General features: G+C 39.0%; 1 protein-coding gene and 1 long non-coding RNA gene across 2 annotated transcripts; both read right to left on the bottom strand.

The window, feature by feature from the left end:
* Window positions 1–1,134: 1,134 nt before the first annotated feature.
* On the bottom strand, window positions 1,135–1,932 carry si:dkeyp-69c1.9. The gene is made up of 2 exons (XM_042432276.1): window positions 1,681–1,932; window positions 1,135–1,596 (listed from the first exon to the last, which is right to left on the bottom strand). Exons 1-2 carry the CDS (start codon window positions 1,827–1,829, stop codon window positions 1,479–1,481), a joined length of 267 nt encoding a protein of 88 aa, XP_042288210.1. The 5' UTR covers window positions 1,830–1,932; the 3' UTR covers window positions 1,135–1,478.
* Window positions 1,933–4,839: 2,907 nt separating this feature from the next.
* LOC121910800 lies at window positions 4,840–6,718 on the bottom strand. Its single transcript, XR_006099736.1, has 3 exons — window positions 5,957–6,718; window positions 5,436–5,530; window positions 4,840–5,188 (listed from the first exon to the last, which is right to left on the bottom strand). It is a non-coding gene; the product is annotated as an uncharacterized LOC121910800 (long non-coding RNA).
* Between the last annotated feature and the right edge of the window lie 14,099 nt (window positions 6,719–20,817).

Raw genomic sequence — 20,817 nt, 5'->3', positions numbered from 1 at the left:
AGCCTCTTAGTCAAACTGTACATGTTTTTACTGAGGGAGATTTTCTGAGCTTCATACTTGGTACAAACCCAGAGATGAAGGGTTGTATAACATTGCCTCTGTTAGAGGAACAGGGCCAAATAAACCAAGATCAGTTTAAGACGGTGGCGTCATCCTTTTTAAGGTAAAATGTTACAATCTAATGATTACAAAAAAAAATTGACTTTTCTTTCTCCATTGTCAGGCATATTGATTGAAATGTTTTTTATTTATGTGTATATCAGCCACTAGCAATTATACAATTTTTCAATTTATGTAGAATTTACAGATGTAATAAAATGTAAAAATGTCAGAATAAGCTAAAACATTTATTATTTGGTTTCTTACAAACTGGAAAAAAAATTATGAAAAATTATTTTTCATCATTCACTTTTTCAAAATTTTGTTGTTTGCTGTTTTTCACAGTAACTTAAAATGACTGACTTGAATCTGAGTTGCTACTCGTTTGTTCAGTCATGCTTAAATCAGTTTTTCCTACTGATTTCTTAATGAAAACAGTAAAATCAAAAATCCTCCCACGTGGACAAACAGAGAAATAGTCAGACTCTTCAGGAAGTCAGTCTTTTCATAAACATTGTTTGGTTAAAGACTTAATCTTAAATTGTGCGACTTGCACATTATTGTGGATCTTGTGTTTTCTAGAGCTTGAAGTCTGAGCTCAGCTGCTGGATCCCCGGTCCTGCCCATTGGAGCAGATCATGTTTCACTTATGAGTCACAGGGTGGATTGTTTTCTCTTAAGCTGACCGTAAAGTATGTCTGAAGTCATCAATATGAGTTGTTAAAGGTCTGGTTGTTAGCTTTAGTTCATGAAGTCTCATCCAGTGACTCCAGACACTGCACAGACAGCTGTGTGTACACATCATCAGTCCATTAGCTCATCTGATTGTCCTGCTGCTGGGAAACTCATCTCTTGTTACCCGAGAGGAAGCTAAAGCTGAGAAAAGAGTTTGTGCTGGGAACAGTTTGCTTAATAAAACTGATGTAATAGAGTAAACAAAAACAACTAAAGACTGTGATTAACCTTAAAAAAGTAATTTGTTTCGAAAAATCCTCTACAACTTACATTTCCCTCCAGTTATACACAATAACACAACCCATAAACTGGTTTATTAAATCATGTTTATGACTGTACACTGTATTGTATGAACATAACTTCATCACACACAATATTTTTCTGGTTGTAGAAGAAAGAACAAACTGGGATTGACAGTCTGGAGAACACATAAATGATAAACTAAGAACAAATGTGAAGGCATTTGCAACAGTACTTAAATCTAATGGATTAATATTAATTCATGTATAATAAAATAAATTGTCTCAGCTGGATGACATGTTACAAGTTGAGTCTGAGGAAAAAGGTGTGACTGTCAAACACTAAATGCTGGGAAGTACACATGCAAGCTTGTTTCTTATGTACATCATAGTTTGTATAAACTATCACTCAGAAGTCGTGTTTGGTTCTCCAGACGAGGCCGTTCTCAGCCGTCCAGCACACCTGCGATTCAAGATGGGCCAACCGGGGTAAGTCTCTCTTTGGACTGTCCTGAACTCGATCCTGTGAGGCAACACGCACACAGACACTGATGAGCTGTTCACTTCATGATAATGCTCTGTGTGATATTGAGAATCCGGCTCTCACCTGAAGGCAGGGTTGATACCGATGTTGTCTGGCTGTGGGAGGGCAGGTGTTCGCCTCCTGCGGCAGGATGACGGTGGAGGGAAATCCTTCTGATACTGAGACTGCATCTCTGTTGTATCCTGTGTCTGATCACGGTCACCTTCTCTCATGTCCTCCCCTGGTTCCCCGTCCCTGCTGCTGTTTCCTCTTCCTGTTTGTCTCGAGGATGTGGGACGAGAACGGCGGGACTCCTGCTGTGAGTTCAAGGTGACATGTTCTCCTAAAGGGTAATTATAACCTTGGTGAGTGTTTCATTTCTTACACATGTGTTAAATATCACATGAAATATCACCGGTTTCTGTCTACGGAGTCAAAGTTGTCATGATACCTTTTAAATGTTTTCATAATTCAGTCGTACATCAAGACTAAAACTTAAACCCTTAACAGGTCAGCCGGTACTTTGCTGGCAATGTTTAGCTATTCATATATCCATATTTGTTTTCTGGAAATGAAGTCGACTGTGACCTACTGTATGAGGCAATTTTACATTTACCTTTATATGGATGTTTTTTCTGTTAATTACTGTATTATTATCATTTCAATATAACAACAGTGTAGTACTTACATTGACTGATTAAACCTTTAAATTAAACAAAGAACTCATAAATAACTTTCCTGATCTCTGAGTTCACACACACACACACACACACACACACACACACACACACTCATAACACAAACATCTTCCTAAACACACATATAACCACTACACACACACACACACACAGACTGTACACTGCCTGACATGCTCACTTTTAGCACTGACACAATCATAAGTCCACTAATGCAACACACAGCTTATTGTAAAACAGATACCATGAGTTTACTCTCTAGGTTGAGATAAGAGTGCGGACCTTTGCCTCTATGTGGCTGTGTGACGGGCCTGAAGCAGAAAGCTTCACGCGACGTGGTTTCCATCTTAGCAGGAGTGTCTGGGTAGAGGAGAAATCCTGGGGAGAGGCAGGACATAATACAAAGGCTAAAAGGTGGGGTTTAAAAGTGCCTTATTATAGGAAACTAAGAGTAATTCCAGTAAACACATAACAGCTTAACATTTGCTGAAATCCTTCCAGTCAGGGGTTTTCATTTTAGTGTTTGAACTGGAAAACCTTCAAGGCTCCAGGCTATCTTGACTCAAATCATGGGAACTGGTTTTGTTAGTCACGGCTCATTTAGGGCCATTTACTGCTAGAAAATAATCAAGAATATAATAAGCAAGAATAACTTTAATGAGATATTGATCGATCCTTCACATTGAAACAATATCTGTGGTAAGACTGCAGTGTTTTATTTTTGTCTATGCATTCAGAAAATTACTTTGAGATTGAAGTAAAACTACAAATATCATTTTGAATGTTTTTATAATTATTCTTATAGTGGAAACCTATCTATTTAATCTTCGGTTTACTCAATCTTCTTTTGTCTTTTTTTCTCATTCAAATAAATTCAGTGAACTACATTTATTTAAAAAGCATTTTTCCCACCTGAAATACAGTATATTTGAACTAATACATAATGAAAACAACATGAGGGTCCATTAAAGTTAAGGATGAGTTATCTGGGAACATTACTAACTGAATCTGATGCCGGGACAGCCGAGCAGCAAACCTTTACCTGCCACTGTCGGTGGTTCTCCCCTGAATGGTTGAGCATTTTGAAAGAATCCATGGTGGCGGCGTGGGGGTCGTAGGTTGACATTTCTGATGAACATTGTGTCTGTTGGTTCCAGGCTGTGCTGTGGGTTCACTGGCATCACCAGCAGCTCTGAATCTGTGGTGTCTGGTACAACAAATACTGCAAAAAAAAAAAAAAAAGACCACAGCACAAAATATCAGCACATAAAGCCTATAAACAGCTCTGAGGAAAGTTACCCTACATGTAGAAGATATAAACACAAGATGTGGCACAAACTCTGTACTGTCTACATTTCTTTGCACTGTGTTTATGTGTGTCAGGCTATACACAGAGCTGCTTAAAGCTTGTTTACTGCAGTAGTCATGGTGTTTCATTCTTTTCCAGTGAGTGACAGATACAGTAGTAACTAAGTGGGACAATAAGGCAGCCTGGCCACCAACTGAGAGACTTTGCAGTGGCTGCTTGGACAGACAAGTTTAAAGGTGAACACAGTCCAGTATGAAGGGTTTTTGAAGCAGGGCTTATTTAACTGGGGAACAAAAATCAACACTGACTCTCTTCAGCAAGCTAGAGGAGCTGAGCTGAGCCTCATTGCCAAGGTAACGCGACTAAAATGTCATGTCTTGCATCAGTGACTCAAGTAAGACATACAGTATTATCAAAAGTCATAAAATTCAGAATACTTGTCTATGTTACAGTGTAGTTTAGCAAACTGGTGAGACTGTAATATAATCCAGATTAAGATAAAGGGGTGAAGTGACAGAAAGCTGCAACAGTTTTACTCTTTAATGAATCTGTAGCACAATAAATCCAATCAAAGGGCTCTCCACATTTTTACATACAGCTGTATGTAGATCGATGAGATCTCCACCACTGTAAGTAAATCTGTTTGTGTTCAGAACAGCAATAAGATGCAATATAAATCTATAAGAAGGATCTGTTCTTATTTTCAAAAAACAAATGACTGTTTGTATCCAGACAGCACCCTGATCATGTCAACGGACAAAAAAATGTCTTGAATCAGCTATTTGACGATAACTGTCATAATGGAAAATCAAAACTGTTCACTGTTGCATTTTTTTCACAGTTTATTATGTTAATATCATGATTCCTTTCTGTCCTAAAGGCCTTAAAGTTGACTTGATTTTTTCAGTGTCATTTATTCAAAATTACAAAATTATGATTAATTATGATGTTAAGTCAACCAGCAGCCATCAAACCAGAGTGAGTCACAAACCATGTTAAAAAAATGTCCAGTAAGTTGTTACTCTGTGAAAGGGAGAGTTCAGGGACTCAGAAGCCCCACAGCCACAGGAAGTGACATCACCGGCGACAAAAGCCATGGTGCAGATTTGAACATCACGCTTATTGCAGAGCAGATTGGAAGAACCCCTGTAAGGAAACAGAATGTGAGTTTAGATGTTGTTTCTATTGCTGTTTGGAGGAACCAAATCAGAAGTTGAAGCGGACTCTACTCACTGTGATGCACGGCCATGCTGTTCTCTTTCCAGGTGGTGCCTTGGTAAACCCTGCAGGTGTAGGTGTAAGGCTTCTCATCAGCCATCGGGGCCCAGATGAGGCGGCACAGATTGGGAGTGACCAGGCTGATGTTTCTCCTCCTGCGGTCTTCAGTGGACACATAGATGACGGCGTTGGGGTAGGTGCTGCCCACCAGCCGGCTGCCGGCTGTCCTGCCGATACTCACAGTAGGGGCCTGGGATCTGGTAGATGGGTGGGAACTTGCAGTCCACCCTGGCGTTTTGCTCCAGGTATGTTAGACACGAAAACATCTGAGGGCCAGGAAGAGTGAACAGAAATGTGGACACCGAGCTCACTAAAAGAGATGCAAACAATAAAACAGTATTTGCATGTAGACTTACATTTTAATTACAACAGAGGCATTTTGTTATTTCTTCAATCTGCAACAATCCACCTCTTTTATATAATCATCCACACTTAACTTTCATAAATTACACATGAAACAGATGGCTACAACAACCTTCAATGACAACCTATAGATTTAACAGTGACATGACAGTCTTAAAAGATAAGTGAATTAAAAAAAAAAGAATCACACATACTGTGAGTTTGAGTTTGATATGCCAAACAGGAAGCAGGCTGTGGTGAACAGGTGAGGCTCCATGGAGATTGGTATCTGTCCGATCAGATCAATAACCTTCACGGCAGAGTATGAGTTCAACATGAGTTCAACATAAAACATGATGAGAAAGTTTGAACATGCAGAACCAGACTGCCACAAGTGATTAAAGCAGAAAAAAACAAGATGCCTATCACAGTAAACATGCAAACAAAGCACAAACTGCATCATATATTTTATATCCACTATAGCGCAATAATAGCGGGTCTGGATGTGCCGATCTGGGTGGGCTGCAGACGAGACTACGCCTATGCAGTGACTTTGCACTGCAGCAAACTGCTGACTTATGCGCACATCTTGTCCTTACTGCAGGTGAAAGAGCTGTAGAGTCATGCAGACATATATTTCTGATAGATGCAAGACCAATCTGAAAATGTTAGATTTTCTATAATGACACATCGGAGCCCTAATTTTTTACCCTGCAGATGAGACAGCCGGTCCTACCTGGTAGTTGGTCCCTATCCCGAGCTGCGCCTGTGTGCCAGTATGCAGAGCAGCATCCGCAGCATCAGCAGAGCAGCACTGACAGATGCCTGCTGAGGATTCAGTTATTGCTCACAACTGTATGTCTGCACACACACACACACATCAGCTGTTATGAAAAAAAGACCATATCTTCAATGCACTGATCCACGAGCAGGGATCCAGGAGCAGTGAAATATGAGAAGGAATCTCTGGATTTAATTCCACTTTCTTTACATTTTTAATCTAACAGTCACTGCTCTGAGATTTCATGATCATTACGGACAATCAGAAACTCCTCATGTGGGATGCAGGCTTGATAAGGGGTCGTAACAATCATTTTGCTTTTTCAATGCTACCGCTGCTCCCACGCAGATACTTATTTCTGGGGAGCTGTCATATGTTGATGCAAAACAAGATTTCCCTCTGCAGGACAAAAACTGAAGGTACCGCCACAAATAATGACAAAACCAGCGATCAATGTTTTGGTGACATCTAGTGTAGAAGAAAGGTGTAGGTGATGTGTTATTATGGATCCCACTGCTTTTCTTGGCGAGACACGCCCTGCGTAGAATTCAAGCGCTAAGATTCGTCATTTACGCATTAAGCCTAAATTATACCTTCCACGTCCATGAGTATGCGAGAGTCCGCTAGGGTACACATAACATACATTTTTTGGATGTACGCGTAGGCTCTGTGCAGACATCCGCATGCCTCGAATTTGTTGTGACCATGCAGACATGTCTGCTCCAGTCTGCGCGATCACAATGCTAACTTCGTGTAGATGCCGATCTAACGTGCATGTGTGGAACGTGTCCTCCAAGCAGACTCCAGAAAGTAGTATAAACAGAACCATTACACATCCATGGTGTCCACAGCTGTCCGTGTACGTGTCCACTCAGGATTGTATCTATGGCTTTAAAAATCACGTATTTTTGAACTGCTAGGCTTTCCATATTTGTTTGTGCCGCTAGCCTGCTATTTCCTAAGTGTATGTTCAGTGGGTGTCTGGTGTTGAGTAATGGGAAACATTAATTCTGAGGGACTATGAGTTAACAGTTTGTATTATGTGTAGTTTGGGAAATGGTGATATGGGGCACTGAATTTTTCTTTCTTCCCTGTCAGATCTCTTTTTCCAGGACTGCTGCTGCATTGGGGAGCCATACCGCTGCATGCCAGCCACAGTGCACCACAGGACAGATAGACATGTTGCCAAGGTCCGCCATTTGAGGTTTTGGAGGTTTGCAATGTCCAAAAATAAAAAGAATCACAGGGCAGCTTAGTATGGTTTCAGTGCTGGGACCTGAGGCGAGAGCGGCACTAGAGGATGGTAAAACCTCCAAACAAACCTCCAAAATGTCCCGAAAGTGCATTTCAAATGGCGGACCTGTCTATCCATCCTGCGGTACATTGTGGCCGGCGTGTGGTGGTGCGGTTCCTCAATGGAGCAGCAGCAACAGTCCTGGGAATAGAGATCTGACAAGGAAGAAAGAAAACGGCAAAACAGGATCCCTGAGCTGCCAGACGGCTGCCTTGCCTCTAAAACAACCTACAGCTGCTTTCTGTTAATTTATCTCCAGAGAGGGTAAAAAAGAGAGTGAGTGAGAGAGAGAGTCGGTGTGTTGTGCTAATTCTTGTCTCATTCGTGGTCTGATTAACAGTAAATTCATCAAATTCAGTGCCCCATATCGATATTTTTTAGGCTATGCATAATACAGCCTCTATGCTTGACTCAAAATGTGAACTCATAATCCTTGAATGAACATTTCTCAGACACCCACTGAACATACAGTTAGGAAATAGCAGGGCTTTCCATAGCGGTGTGAGCATATGTTGTTAACATATTAAAAAATCACGTATTTTTGAACTGCTTGGCTCTCCATACGAGCACGGATGCCTGGTCGATCTTAGCACTTGAATGCTATGCATTGAATGCTGTACTTTTCTTGTCAAGAAAAGTAGTGGGATCCATAATAACGCGTAGGTGATGCACATGCTCAGACTTTCAAACTTCACATGACTTCAAAATAACACATTTTGGAGTAATCTAAATTTGTTCCTCACATTTTCCATGAGAGTAGGAAAAAAGTGTCGCACACTCTGGCTCCATATGTATTTCTCTTTTATTCAGATGACGTTGATCTTGAGGAAGGCCTGAGCACCAAAACCTCACCTGAATAAAAGAGAAATGCACATGGAGCCAGAGTGTGCAACACTTTTTTCCACTTTCATGTCTACTTCCAGTGATCAGCACCTCACTACAACCCTCGGTGTGCATTACTTTTCCATTATATATCCTCACATTTTCCATAACACTCATTCACTTCAGGCCTGTGAAGGGTTTGAACTTACTGAAAGTTAACAATAATAACAGTAGTTTCTCCACTGCAACTTTGGTCCCATTAGAGACACAGCAGTAACTGTGACTTAAAAACTCAGATGTCATCCTTTCTTTGTTGCAGTTTAGAGATGCACTAACAGAATGTCCTCACATATTTTAACTGATTTAAGAAAAAAACTTGTCCATAGAAAACACAGGAAACTTGCAAGAAATCAATTTTATATTATATAATTTAGTATACTTTCAGTGGTACATTGAATAAACAAAAAAAACAACACTTGTTTATATCAAAATATCTGTATTGCAAATAACACTGAGCAGCTCAGCATCACAAAATGAAATGGAAACATAAAATAGAAATTGACTGAGCTGACTGAAATTAATGTCTGTGTTACATATGTATAGCAGATATACATCTGAGGCACGTTAGAGTCAAACAGAAACAGAGACACTGAGCTCACTAAGAGAGACACAAACTGGAGTTTAATCACTCCGACAGTAGAAAGTTGCAAAATAATTATTAACAAATTAATTAGCATAGGTAGATCGATCTGTTCCTCTTAGATTAGCCTTCCAGTTGCTTTCTTTGAAAATGTGTTTGTTGTACACAGGACAGATTTTGTCTGTCATCAATTGTATTTAAATGTAACTAGAAAATTTTAAAAAATTGAAATCAAATAATACACGTTTTGCAGGGCTTCACGGCTCTTTTAGTAGCTGTCAGATAGTTTCCATCATCTGGGCCAAAAATGAGCCCCCGAACAGGCATACCAGTTATGGCACAGTAGGTGAGAATCAAATCATCCCAAAAGACGCTTGACCACATCAGACACAGTAACATGAACTCTTTCATAAAGCAGAGGAGAGATACTAGAAAATAAACACACATAAACATGGGTTAAAATTTGTTTTTGTCACATGATGATACTACACAGCTTTTTTGTTGGACCTCAAGGAAAAGTGTAGAATCCAGAGCTTTAAGAAGTAGTGACTTAAACAGTGTTTGGTGCAGTTTGATAGTATAAAGGTTAGTATTGTGGTAGACTATAGCACTCAGAGTATAGTAGTCATCACTGAAGAAGAATAGGTGATGGCTCTGTGTTTCATCTGCAGTATATCACCAGCAGCATCCAGCAGAGGAGCAGCAGGGATCACAGCCACAGAATCTCTAATGAATACTTTTGGCAGGGATCACTACACCTGCCTTCTCTGCTTTTCATAGTCAGAAGAGAGGAGACACAGAAGAGAAAACACAGCATAAAGCAGCAGTTATCCTCTCTGCTTTCATTCCTTGCTGTGGTTTGCGTCTTCTAGAGAACTCTGCAACACTTCTGTCAGTGTCCTGGGAGACTGCTTCAGTATGGCAGTTGTTCAGCAACTGTCCAGAAAGGACCTTGACAAAGCAGTGTGAAGAGGATACAGAGTCTAGCTTTAGTGTATATAACAAGATGAAATTACAGTTGCAACATATGCAAATATTAGATAATTTTACATGGCTTTAGCCTTTATAAATAAACTTTTTGTCACACTACATCTATATTTATTCTTCTACTTATTCAGTACTAAAGACTTCTGAGAGGCTGATTGCTAGTTCACTCCTTAAGGAACCCTTACATGCGTGATACACTGCACAGAGTTATATTGGATGTCATTCGGCTGGATTTCAAACAGCAACACCTTTTTGGTACCAATCAAAACATGTCTGTTGCACCAAAAGTATCAACAACTAGGAAAGGTGGCATTGAATGTCTGGTCAGATTCATAATCTTGTATACTTATTTTTCCATCAGATTGTGCTTGCTTTAGATCACAACCTTTAACAGTTTTTACTGTATTTTGTGTAGGAAAAGTTTTTGTCTGACAGCTTGTGTTTTGGCAACATTTAACATCCTAGAACTCTGGCTTTTTTGGTAAATAAAAAAAGTTATTTACCTGTAGTAAAAGCATCTTTATGTCCCTAAAAGAAACTCAGAATCAAGAACTTTCAAGTGACGTCCAACCCTACATATCAGTTATTTACCAGTCCAATGGGTTGCTCAATCAGGCATGTGAGTTAGCAGTTTAGAAATGCTACGCTAAACGTCAAACCTCATTTACTACCACTGGCCTAACAGTTACAAGATCAGTCACCAGCTTTCACCTCCCAATAGTATTTATTTTTTGGTACTTTTACAGCTATACAGCTTTAATATAATAATTAATGTAGGTATGCCGATAAAGGAATACAGTAGTTCAACATATTGGGAAATATGCTTATTCACCTTCTTGCTGAAATGTATCGTCAGTATGAAGCTACAGCTAGCTGCTGGTTAGCTTAGCTTAGCATAAAGACTGTAAACATGGGGAAGCAGCTAGCCTGGCTCTGTCTGAAATTAACAAAATATGCTTGCTAACACCTCTAAAGCTCGCAAATTAACAAGTTATATCTTGTTTGTTTAGTTCGTACAAAAACGTGTCATGAAATTGTAAAGTGGGGGGGGGGGGGTTCTGTGCAGGACTACTTTTTGGCCGGGGACAGTGAATTCCTGGGGTCTCGTCACTGTGAGGTTGCCAGGCAACCAGTGGAAGTCACTGCACCCGGCCAAGAAATAATCCTGCCAGTATTTCCCAAAATGTTGAACTACTCCTTTATGATAAGCCTTTTAGCAGAATATTCAAACACAATATAATTCTGTGTTTTTCAGTTTATATGATGTGTTTTTGTATTTTACATAATTGAATTGTCTGTGAATTTGTATTAAATTATAATATATATATTGAATATGCTTGGGTGAGAAACTGCTGACATGTAGCTGCGGAGGTGTCTCAGCTAATCCAACCCTCATCACAACATTTCCTTTTTCTTGGCCATTCAGAAGCCTGAATTTAATGTTTCAATATGGGCCCAGAGGTTTGTGTATTGACATGCAAGCCTCTGTCCTCCTGTAAAAGAGGGTCAAAATCAATACATATCCTTATACAATACTGAGAAATGTCCCCAAAGTCCATTGGAGCAGCATTTTCTCCCCCTCCCTCTCCCCGCCCGCCCCCCACCCCCCTCCTCTGTTTCTTCTATAAGCCGACCTCTACTGTATCTACCTCTGGCATCACACTGCAGAGCACTGAGGAAAGCTCAAACTGCATCAGACAAGGTGAGAATGATTCATATACTATTATTTGCTGAATCTGAGCAATATGGTAAATACTGAACTGTGTTATACAGAATGCATTTCTTTCTTTTATTCTGATTGAAATATTTGGTTTAATGCTGGAGTCAGCACTAAAGCAAATATCTGAATGAAGGCGAGAGTAGGTGTGCATCAAACGAGCAAACAAAACACAGCTGAACTGCTTTATGTATTTTCTCTGAACATAAAGATTACAAGTAGGCAAATAATCAGCTTGTGTTCTCTCAGAGAGGTTAAGCACAGAAATGCATCAATGCTGGTAGTTCATCAGTGAAGTTTCCAGTTCATCTCTTTGCAGCGTAAAACAGTAAGGCTGTGTTGTGCTCAGTTGTTCAGTACTGTATTATGGCACTTTTATACAGTAACCTCTGTGGGTCGGCACAGGCGCTGCAGAGCTGTCACATCCATGTGTCTGAAATCTGAGCCTGCTCTTTACAGCACTGTCAGCTTAATTTGAGTGGATCCTCAATAACATAAAAACACAAAAGCAACATAAACAAGCTTACTGTTCGGGTCCGTATGTATAGTATTTGGATGATATTAGTTTAATCTGACTCTGTTTATATCTCTATTTTCAGGAAAGTTGGGAGAATGTTCCTCTTTACCACAATTTTTCTTTTTGGTAAGGTCATTTATGGCTTATGCAGCATAATGTCAGTGGAGATTTTACTAATATTGACCTGTTTTTTCCTTTCATTATGAATGCTTTTTCTCATCTGAGTGACTTTTGACCACACAGAAAATTTATAAAGTGTGTTTTTAATGGTTTTGATAAATATCTGATTGTCTCTCTGTGTTACACTGCATGCAGGCTTTGCATCGGCTCAGAAGGTGGTTCAGTTTACCTACTGCTTAAAAGACGAGCTCCATCTCAGAATGGATTGCAAATATTCAGCTCCTGCTGAGTCGCCAGAAGTGTTTTGCAAGTATACACAGGGTGAAAGACTCCTTGACACCACCGACCCCAACGAGGAGCAGCATGCTCCCTTTAAGAAGCGCGCCAAAGCACGCATCTTTCCAGGCAACATCTGTCGCCTGCTGTTTAGAAACCTGCCCAGCGGCAAGCACAGCTTCACCTGCAACATCAAAGGGACCCAGGCGGACAATGTCACATCATCCAAAACCTCAGAGATTGACAAAAGTAAGCTGCTTCTGCTAATATTTAGTATCAGCTGTTCCCACCCTGTTATTTTTGCAAAAAAAAAAAAGAAACATTTGAATGACTGCCAAACAAAACGCAAAAACTCCTTCTGAACGTGTGTTATGTTTTCTTATTGCAGAGCTCCTCCTTGCCTGCTCAGCTTGGAGTGTCCTATTACAAAGCTGCAGTGGCCTGCTGTTGACCTTGATGACACTTCCCATGCTACTGGAAATTCACTGGCTGTGAACAAGGCGCCAAACTGCTGCATACAATAACACTGCACCCATAATGAGCTGGTGACTGCTAGTGGACTCTCCTCAAGTTGTGTGTATGCACATATTGCAGTTGACCAGAATGTAAGCACAGTATATATTCGGTATAACACAGGCTTGCATACTCTGCATCATGCACTCAATAGTAAGCACACGTACTACTGCATACAATTTATACTCTACAGTACTCTCACATATAAAATTGTTGAAATGTACAGTACAGAGATCTGCTGGATCTCAGCTGATTACCGACATACTCGCCTCACAAGGTGACGAGTTAGAGCATGAATTTGACTTAGTCATTAAATTGAAATATTCTGTAATATTAGAGATTTTATTCAATGTAATGAAAGATTTTGAGTCTTTCTTGCTGTTGTGTACTCTTAAATACACAAATGAAGAATTGGTGGCAAATTAGAGGAATTTTACAAAGGGATGAAAACAAGCCAAAAGTGATGCAGCATTGCACTAGAATGCAGTCACTGCTGAGTTTAAGGTGAGCCATCTATTTTGCCTGGCTGAAATCTGTCCCCTGTGTCTCCACATGGCTGCCAACTGATAAGGGCAGATAGAGGGGACTTGTGCCACACAGGTGCACTGCTGGAAGATTGTGTCATATTCATTGATACGATCCAAGTTGGGGAACAGACATCTTTGGCAGGGTTTAATCTAATGATTAGCAGAAAAACAAAAACTTTAAAACTGTTGTTGGCTGACCACTGATGCATGCATGAGCAATAAAGTTTATATTATATTCAGAGGAGATTATATATAGTCCCTCGACTATTGCGACAAAGAGGGAAAGAAATCTATGAACGCTCTAGGTTTAGATCCACACTGATGGTTCTGTTTATGAATTTACATTATGCTTTTTATGGTGAATTGTTTTCTTCGATAATGTAAAGGATTTTTACTTATGTACATAGTTGAGTAGGTGGCGTGTAGCCAAAGCACAATCATTTAATTGCACTGATAAGCACTGCTGTATTATGTACTGTATAATGACAATAAACTGAAATGACACTGAACAGCATCAACACAACTAAACTAACCAACTTATTAAATGTGTTTGTGCATGAAATCTGGCATGCATCTTTAGACTTACTATTTATACTATACTGAAGGTGCTGTTGATCTCCTGTGGAAAGTACCACTTCACTGAAACAGACTGGATTGTATTAGAAAATGTCAAAAAGAAGGAAATGACTGCATGAACTACAGTCATGAGGAAATACCAAAGTTTAAAAATATGCAAAGCAGAGAATCTTGTCTGAGCAGGTAGTTTAAGGATTAATACAAATGAAGGAAAAAACAATGATTGGACGGCACACTAAAAAAACTGAAATGAATGTATTTGTGCTCCTCCAATATCCTGAAAGCAATACACCTTACTGACTATACTCTGTAACTACTGAACTCAAATAATGGAAATTGCATCATGATGATTCCTGCACAGAGCAAATGTTCCCATGTGTTAACTGTTTCATGGAGATGATTGACAAGTGATGTCAATAATGTTGCTGTAATTCTCTGAATAACCTATATTATCCCCTATATTGATAAAGAGTGCTAAATCACATATGTGTGTTTTCAAAGTACTTGTACTGTGAAATAAAATGTTTAATTTATATAAATGTATTTACCAAATACGCCATACCGCTAAAAGTGTTTGGGTGTCCACAAACTTTCCTCAGTCTTTCTTTGAGTTTAGCATGTGTCTCATTTTACACTGTCAGACCTTTTTCCACATTATCAATGTGCTGTTCCAAGGATGGAAAAAAGGTTTTGGATGATTGTCAGACATGCAAGAATGCCCCTTTTTCGGATCACAAATTTTCAAAAGCAGTCTCTAATGACTCTTGAAGGGCAGAACAAATCACAAAACATAAACATATTTATCACTTTCCATTAGTGATACCTTAAAGTGCAAATCGATGTGCTTTATGTGGTGAGGATTTGTGCAATACAACAGAGGCAAATAGTTTTTGTTCATGATGTTCTAAGCATTAAAACTTTCCATTTGAAAAACTCAACAGCAACATGTCTTTTCAGAAAACTACCCCAGTTATTCAGCTTAATCCACTTAAGTTCAAACTTGATACTGGATAAATAGTCCAAAATGACAACAGTGTACAAATATGTATAGAATGTCTCATCAAGTTTTGGATGCATTTTGAATTTGCATTTTTTGAATGGCTAAGGCTTATTGTATTGTAGTGTTTAGACCAAACTGACAGAGAAAAACATTAAAACTGGAGCTAATAACATAAACCTATGTTTGTGTTAAACAACATCTCTCTACATAAAGCTGTATGTATGTTTGTCCTTCACATATCTTGAGAACCGTTCACCCAATCTACTTCACACTTGGCAGGTGCATTGCTGGGGATACAAGGGAGTGCACTGACAAAATTTGGTGCAATTTGGACAGGCGACACATTTAATTTTCATAAATTTGAATTAAACAAGCGAACAGCCAGTCACTCTGCTCTGCACCAGCGGGTAGGGCCTCTGGGCTCTGCTATTGCATGTCATGGTCAGAACTGTACAATCCTGCCATGAGAGAAAGGGGTTGATGACATCGTCTTTCGTTTGATAACATTGAAAGTTAGGTTTTGTTGTGGGTTCCCCAACTCATTTTAAAAAGGCAAGAGAAAAACAGAGAGAGAGGGCAAACAAACTGAGGGCTGAGGGGGAACTGTGGGGGAGTGGCTGTGTGCGGCAGGCAACATATAATAATAATAATAATAATAATAATAATGACAGGAAGACAAACAGTGCAACAACATTTAAACAGGCCAGAAGTCATAGTTCTGTAACTATCCAGCTGTCTGTTCCTGCAGTTATCCGCTGGTAAAATGTTTTTTTAAACATTAAATCATGGTGTAACCGGACTGGTCCTGTCGACTGAAGTTGTCCACTGCAGAGCAGGTTCAGTTTTGTGACAGGTAAGACAGTTTCAGCGGAGCCTGTGGTTACACCACGATTTTAAGTTTTTAAAAAATATTTTACCAGCTGATAACTGCAGGAACAGACAGCGGGAGAGTTGAAGAGCTGCATGGCGAGAAGTGAGGAGGATTTCTGTTGTTTTTGTGGCTGCCAGAAGCTTTTAAGCCCGCAGACAGTCACAGATGGAGAGACTCCCTTCGGCAGGCCAGCACCACTGTAGCTGCTGAAGCTAAAACTGTCTCTCTTAATCAGCATACAAATGAAAATGAGTGCGGGGCTTGGGGAGGTGGCCATTATCATTCTACCATTTAAATTTCATACTCCCAAACAGTCGACTCTACATTAGCATTGGCCCCGCCTTTTCAGGGCTGATTTTAACAGCAGATGACAGGTTGAGCCATTTTCAACCCATGAAATGCTGATTTTTATAAATTTGGTGTCAATTTTAATATTAACACCAGCATTGATGTGTTTCATCATAGAACAGTCATATAATTTAGTTTACAGCTCAAAAAATATGTTTCAGTGTGCAGCACACAGCCGTGACTCTCCACCAAGAGCAACAACCTTAATTTAGTGTGACTTCGACAATTCAGTGTTTGGTGGCCATCACCAATTCAAGTGTCAGTCCATAGACAAAAATTATACATATGTTCAGTATAATGGTGATTTTGGTAGTCTCCAAACATCACAGTAAAACACCAATTTATTGATACAATAGATTTGAAATACATCTACCACTGAAATATTATAGTATTTTTGTAAAAGTCCCTCACAGTTCTTCTATCTTACATTTCCAAACACGGACATGACAAAAGTGATGCGAGTGTCAAGAACCGTCTTTTGGGACTCTGTTTCTGCCCGTCTGACATTCTTCAATATGAAGCTGACACACACCTTGGTTACTGAGCAGGGAATCATATAAGCCACAGTAATGGAACAGAACTCTAACTTATATTAGTTAGACTTATCAAAATGAGCAAGGCTTTTCCTTTATCTGTCTTGATGCAATATCCCTCAGGACTTTAAACGATGAAAATAAAGTTATCCAATCAGATTTTTTGTTGTTGTTGTCTCTAGGCAGAGAAAAGGATAGCTGGCTCTCTCATTGGTTAGGACATCATAACCGCGACAGAAGGCCATAGCCGTGTCTTTGTTTAGAAAGTGACAGGGGAATTAATCATATTTTCATATATAGTGGGTGGGACTAAAAATCATCTCCTTAGGCCTTCCCAAAGGCCAGAGCTAACTTCCTTTTAGCTTAGCCCACTGCACATGCTGTAGTTATGGTCTTCATGCCTTAATTCACTACACAGCACACGAGTTCACTGCTCTGCTCTGCTAACATTATGGTATTTTAACATTGTTTTGGGGGTAGTCTCGCCGAACCATGACTCGAATCAAGCTGGCACGCTGTGAGTGTTTTTCCATTACACAGCAGGCAAAGTAAAATAAGTTGTTTACCTGTTGGAGGTGTGCTGGTCATCTGCAGCTCTTCATCAAACATCATCATCACTGTGGCTGTTTCTGCTAGTACTATTCCCCCCCTGCATTATTTGTAACTGATCTGCTAAACAAAGAGCTCCATAATATCTCTGTATGTTGTTGTTTCGACTGGTTTTTAGCGCCACTGACGAAGCTCTGCTAATTCAGTGAGGAACACGTTTCACTTCCTGTAAATTCTTCATAATAAAAGTCTACTGTTATTTAGTCATTTAAAAGCTTTTAATTTTAAGCAGTAAAGCAGGAAATTTTGGGTTTGCATCAGCAGCAACTTAACACGACTCTGATACAGCTGCCCCTCAGCAGGCTTCCAGAAAGCTAACCAATCAGAACAGAGTGGGCTTATTGGGAGGGGGGCCTTAAAGAGACAGGAACTAAGACTGCCTTTTAGAGCAAGAGGCTGAACTGAGGGGCTGCATAAAGGGCCAGTAAAAGATAAATAAGGAGTTTTATGAACTGTGAATCATGAAAAGCTACTCAAGCCCTTTGATGCACAAAGAGCTATAGTTTTGACTGAGTTTTTAATTTTCTGTATCTTTGCAATAAATTAATTTCATCATTCTGTATTCCAGGTATTCCTCAATTAACTTTTTTTTCCTTTCTTACCTTTTGAATAAAAATCTTTTTTGTATCATTACCCTTCTAGTGCATAATATGGGTCAAAAATGAACTGTATTCATTCCCTATGTTATTTCATGTATGGCTGAGTGTTTCTTTTCTATATCTTTGAAATAAATGTATTTTATCATGTAATATTCCAGGTATTCATTAAATATCTTGTTGTTGATTGCCAATCATTACCAATCAGTCATTACAAATCAATATTTTCATTTGTACTTTCTTACTTTATGAACAAACATTTTTGTGGTTTTGTATTTCTACATCAATTTTACACACATTGGTCAAATTGACCCATATGTATTCACAATGGAATTTGATAGGAACTTTTGATATTTGGAAATGTTTGCACTTAGGAACACATTTACTGCAGACAACTATTCACCACCCCCACACATTTCACAACTGCTTTTGCACATCTGCTGCATGTAAGTCTTATTTTACAATTGTTTTACATAAGAAAATATTGGATATCTTGTGAAACATAACTGTACATAATATTCAAACATCAGGTTAACCCTCATTCTACCAACATATTTAACATGCAAGGAATACCAACTGTGGTCCCTGGACCCCAAGAATAAACTACTGTAAGAAACAACCATCATAGCAAAATGTTCACTCATTTCTTCTCAAGTTAGTCATGTTAATATGTTATTTTTAGTTAACATTATTAGTTTACTTATTTACATTATTAGCAAACCTTCTCAAATCCCTCTCTTTGCATACCCCTCCTTCTCGCCCTCTCCCTCTGCAGCCTCAAAAATTGTTATATTTGTGCTTTTTCCCACACTCAGACCATGTCCTGATTATGCTCCTGATCATCACAGAGGTGGTCCATGGTGCTATGGTACAATGTGGTGGCTGTTGCCACCCTCAATGCCTACACCAACTTCACTGAATAACACCCTGATTACATGGGTGGTGTGACCAAGGCATGGCAGCCATTCATCAAGGAGCTGGGCAAAAAGCTTTTCATGCCACATCTCCAGCATGCCCCACCTCCAAAAGCATATTACAGGGGCAATAGGAAGATGTGGGATAATAAAACAAAACACAGCCAACACCCAGTCACAGGAGGACATCAGACAGGAGGGCCAATTGAAGAGGAAGAGGTGCAAGATCTGCACAGCTGCCAAAGACAGAAGTCAGCAGCTTGTGTTCCCAGTGCACCAGGCATGTGTGCAAGGAGCACAAACATGTAGTTGTCATTTGTGAGGCATATAAACACTGAGATGGCAATTTGCACTGTACCCAAGTGATTTTATCTCATCAGTTTTATTTTCTTTTATTTGGTCACATTCACTACAGTTCACTACAGTTCAATATCAGTGTTATTGGTTGTCATATGTGTATGTTATGTGTGACAAAGTGACAAATAAAACATATCTCAAATATCAAATGTATTATTGTTTGGTCCAAATTACTGCTAAAATAGTTACTTTAACAAAATTATTGTTATACTGTCTTTTTTTTTTTTTTTAAATTACACTTGCATACATAGGTCATTTATGACCCATGTGTGTAAACTTGATGTAGTAATATAAAAACTATTTTTGTTGATAAAGTAAGAAAGGAAATAATGAAAATAGTGATTTGTGGTAATGAATAACAGAATGTTTAATGAATACTTGGAATATTAAATGATGAAATAAATTGATTTCAAAAGATATAGCAAAGAAATACTCAGCCAAGCATGAAATAACATAGGAAATGAATATGGGTCATTTTTGATCCATGTTCTGCATTACAAGGGGTTTGCATAGCTTGTGCATCAAAGGGCTAGTGGAGTCCAAAAATAAAAATTTTGAAATAAGGAAATAAGTATAATAGGTCCTCTTTAAGTTAAATAGTGTAACGATAACTCTGCTATCTTTGCCATTTTTCTATGGGAATTCCCGTTGTATTAATATGTTGTTAGCATCATGCTAAGCAAGGATTAGTGTCCTTTCAGCCAGTCCATCTGGAAACCTACTGTATTTGCAAATAGTGTATTTATTAAAGCTCTAAGCAGCAGACCAAATACATTTAGAGACAAATGTAGAGAGAGAGAGAGAGAGAGAGAGAGCTGCAAGCTGCAAATAGCTGTTTCTCCCACTGCTGATCTGAAGTGATTTTTGTGATTGCTCAGATTAATAAATGTATTCTTTGATTTTGAAACAGTAACACCTTATTTTTTGTTATTTAGCCTTTTTGGGGCTATTGCATGGTTAAATCAATGAATTTTATTTTAAGAAAAACTTTGCCCCCTCGCAGTTTTTAACTTCATCCTGGTGCCGGGCCTAAGAGAGACAGACTATTTTGATATCAGTTGACAAGAATAATATATATTCTGGGTGGCCAGTTTTATATTTTCAGTTCTTATCTTTGTATGGTGTTCATTTTATAGCCTAAATGATCTCTGTGTTTTTTGTGACTTGACTATAGAGAAGACGCCAGAGGTTAAAATGATTATTTTGCCTATTCTTTCTTGTTTACATTACATCATGGTTAGTTAAAGTGTTACAGTCACTTATCCCTCACAAAATCTTTTGCCCTGTTGCTTTTTTGGTGTGTGTGTGAGTTCTTTTTTTTAGATTGAGGGGGAGGGGGGTAATTTTGGCTGAGCTGAAGGACCAGCTCTAATAGTTACGGTTCACCACTGGTAGCAAGTATAGTCATCATTAAATAAATTTGACTGCAATAGTATTTAGTCACACAACACACAGACAAAAAAAGAAAAAGAAAACATGTTGTCTGTCCAGTAGTTTCCCTGGAGCATTTGGCCAGTGCTCAGCAATGCTTTGTGCCTCCCAGTGTTCTCCTGGCATGAATCCCAACTTTATTCCTTTCACATTAGCGGGCCTGTTTTG

Source organism: Thunnus maccoyii, chromosome 13 (assembly GCF_910596095.1).
Source record: "Thunnus maccoyii chromosome 13, fThuMac1.1, whole genome shotgun sequence".
Lineage (NCBI taxonomy): Eukaryota > Metazoa > Chordata > Actinopteri > Scombriformes > Scombridae > Thunnus > Thunnus maccoyii.
This window is presented reverse-complemented; position numbering and strand designations above follow the sequence as displayed.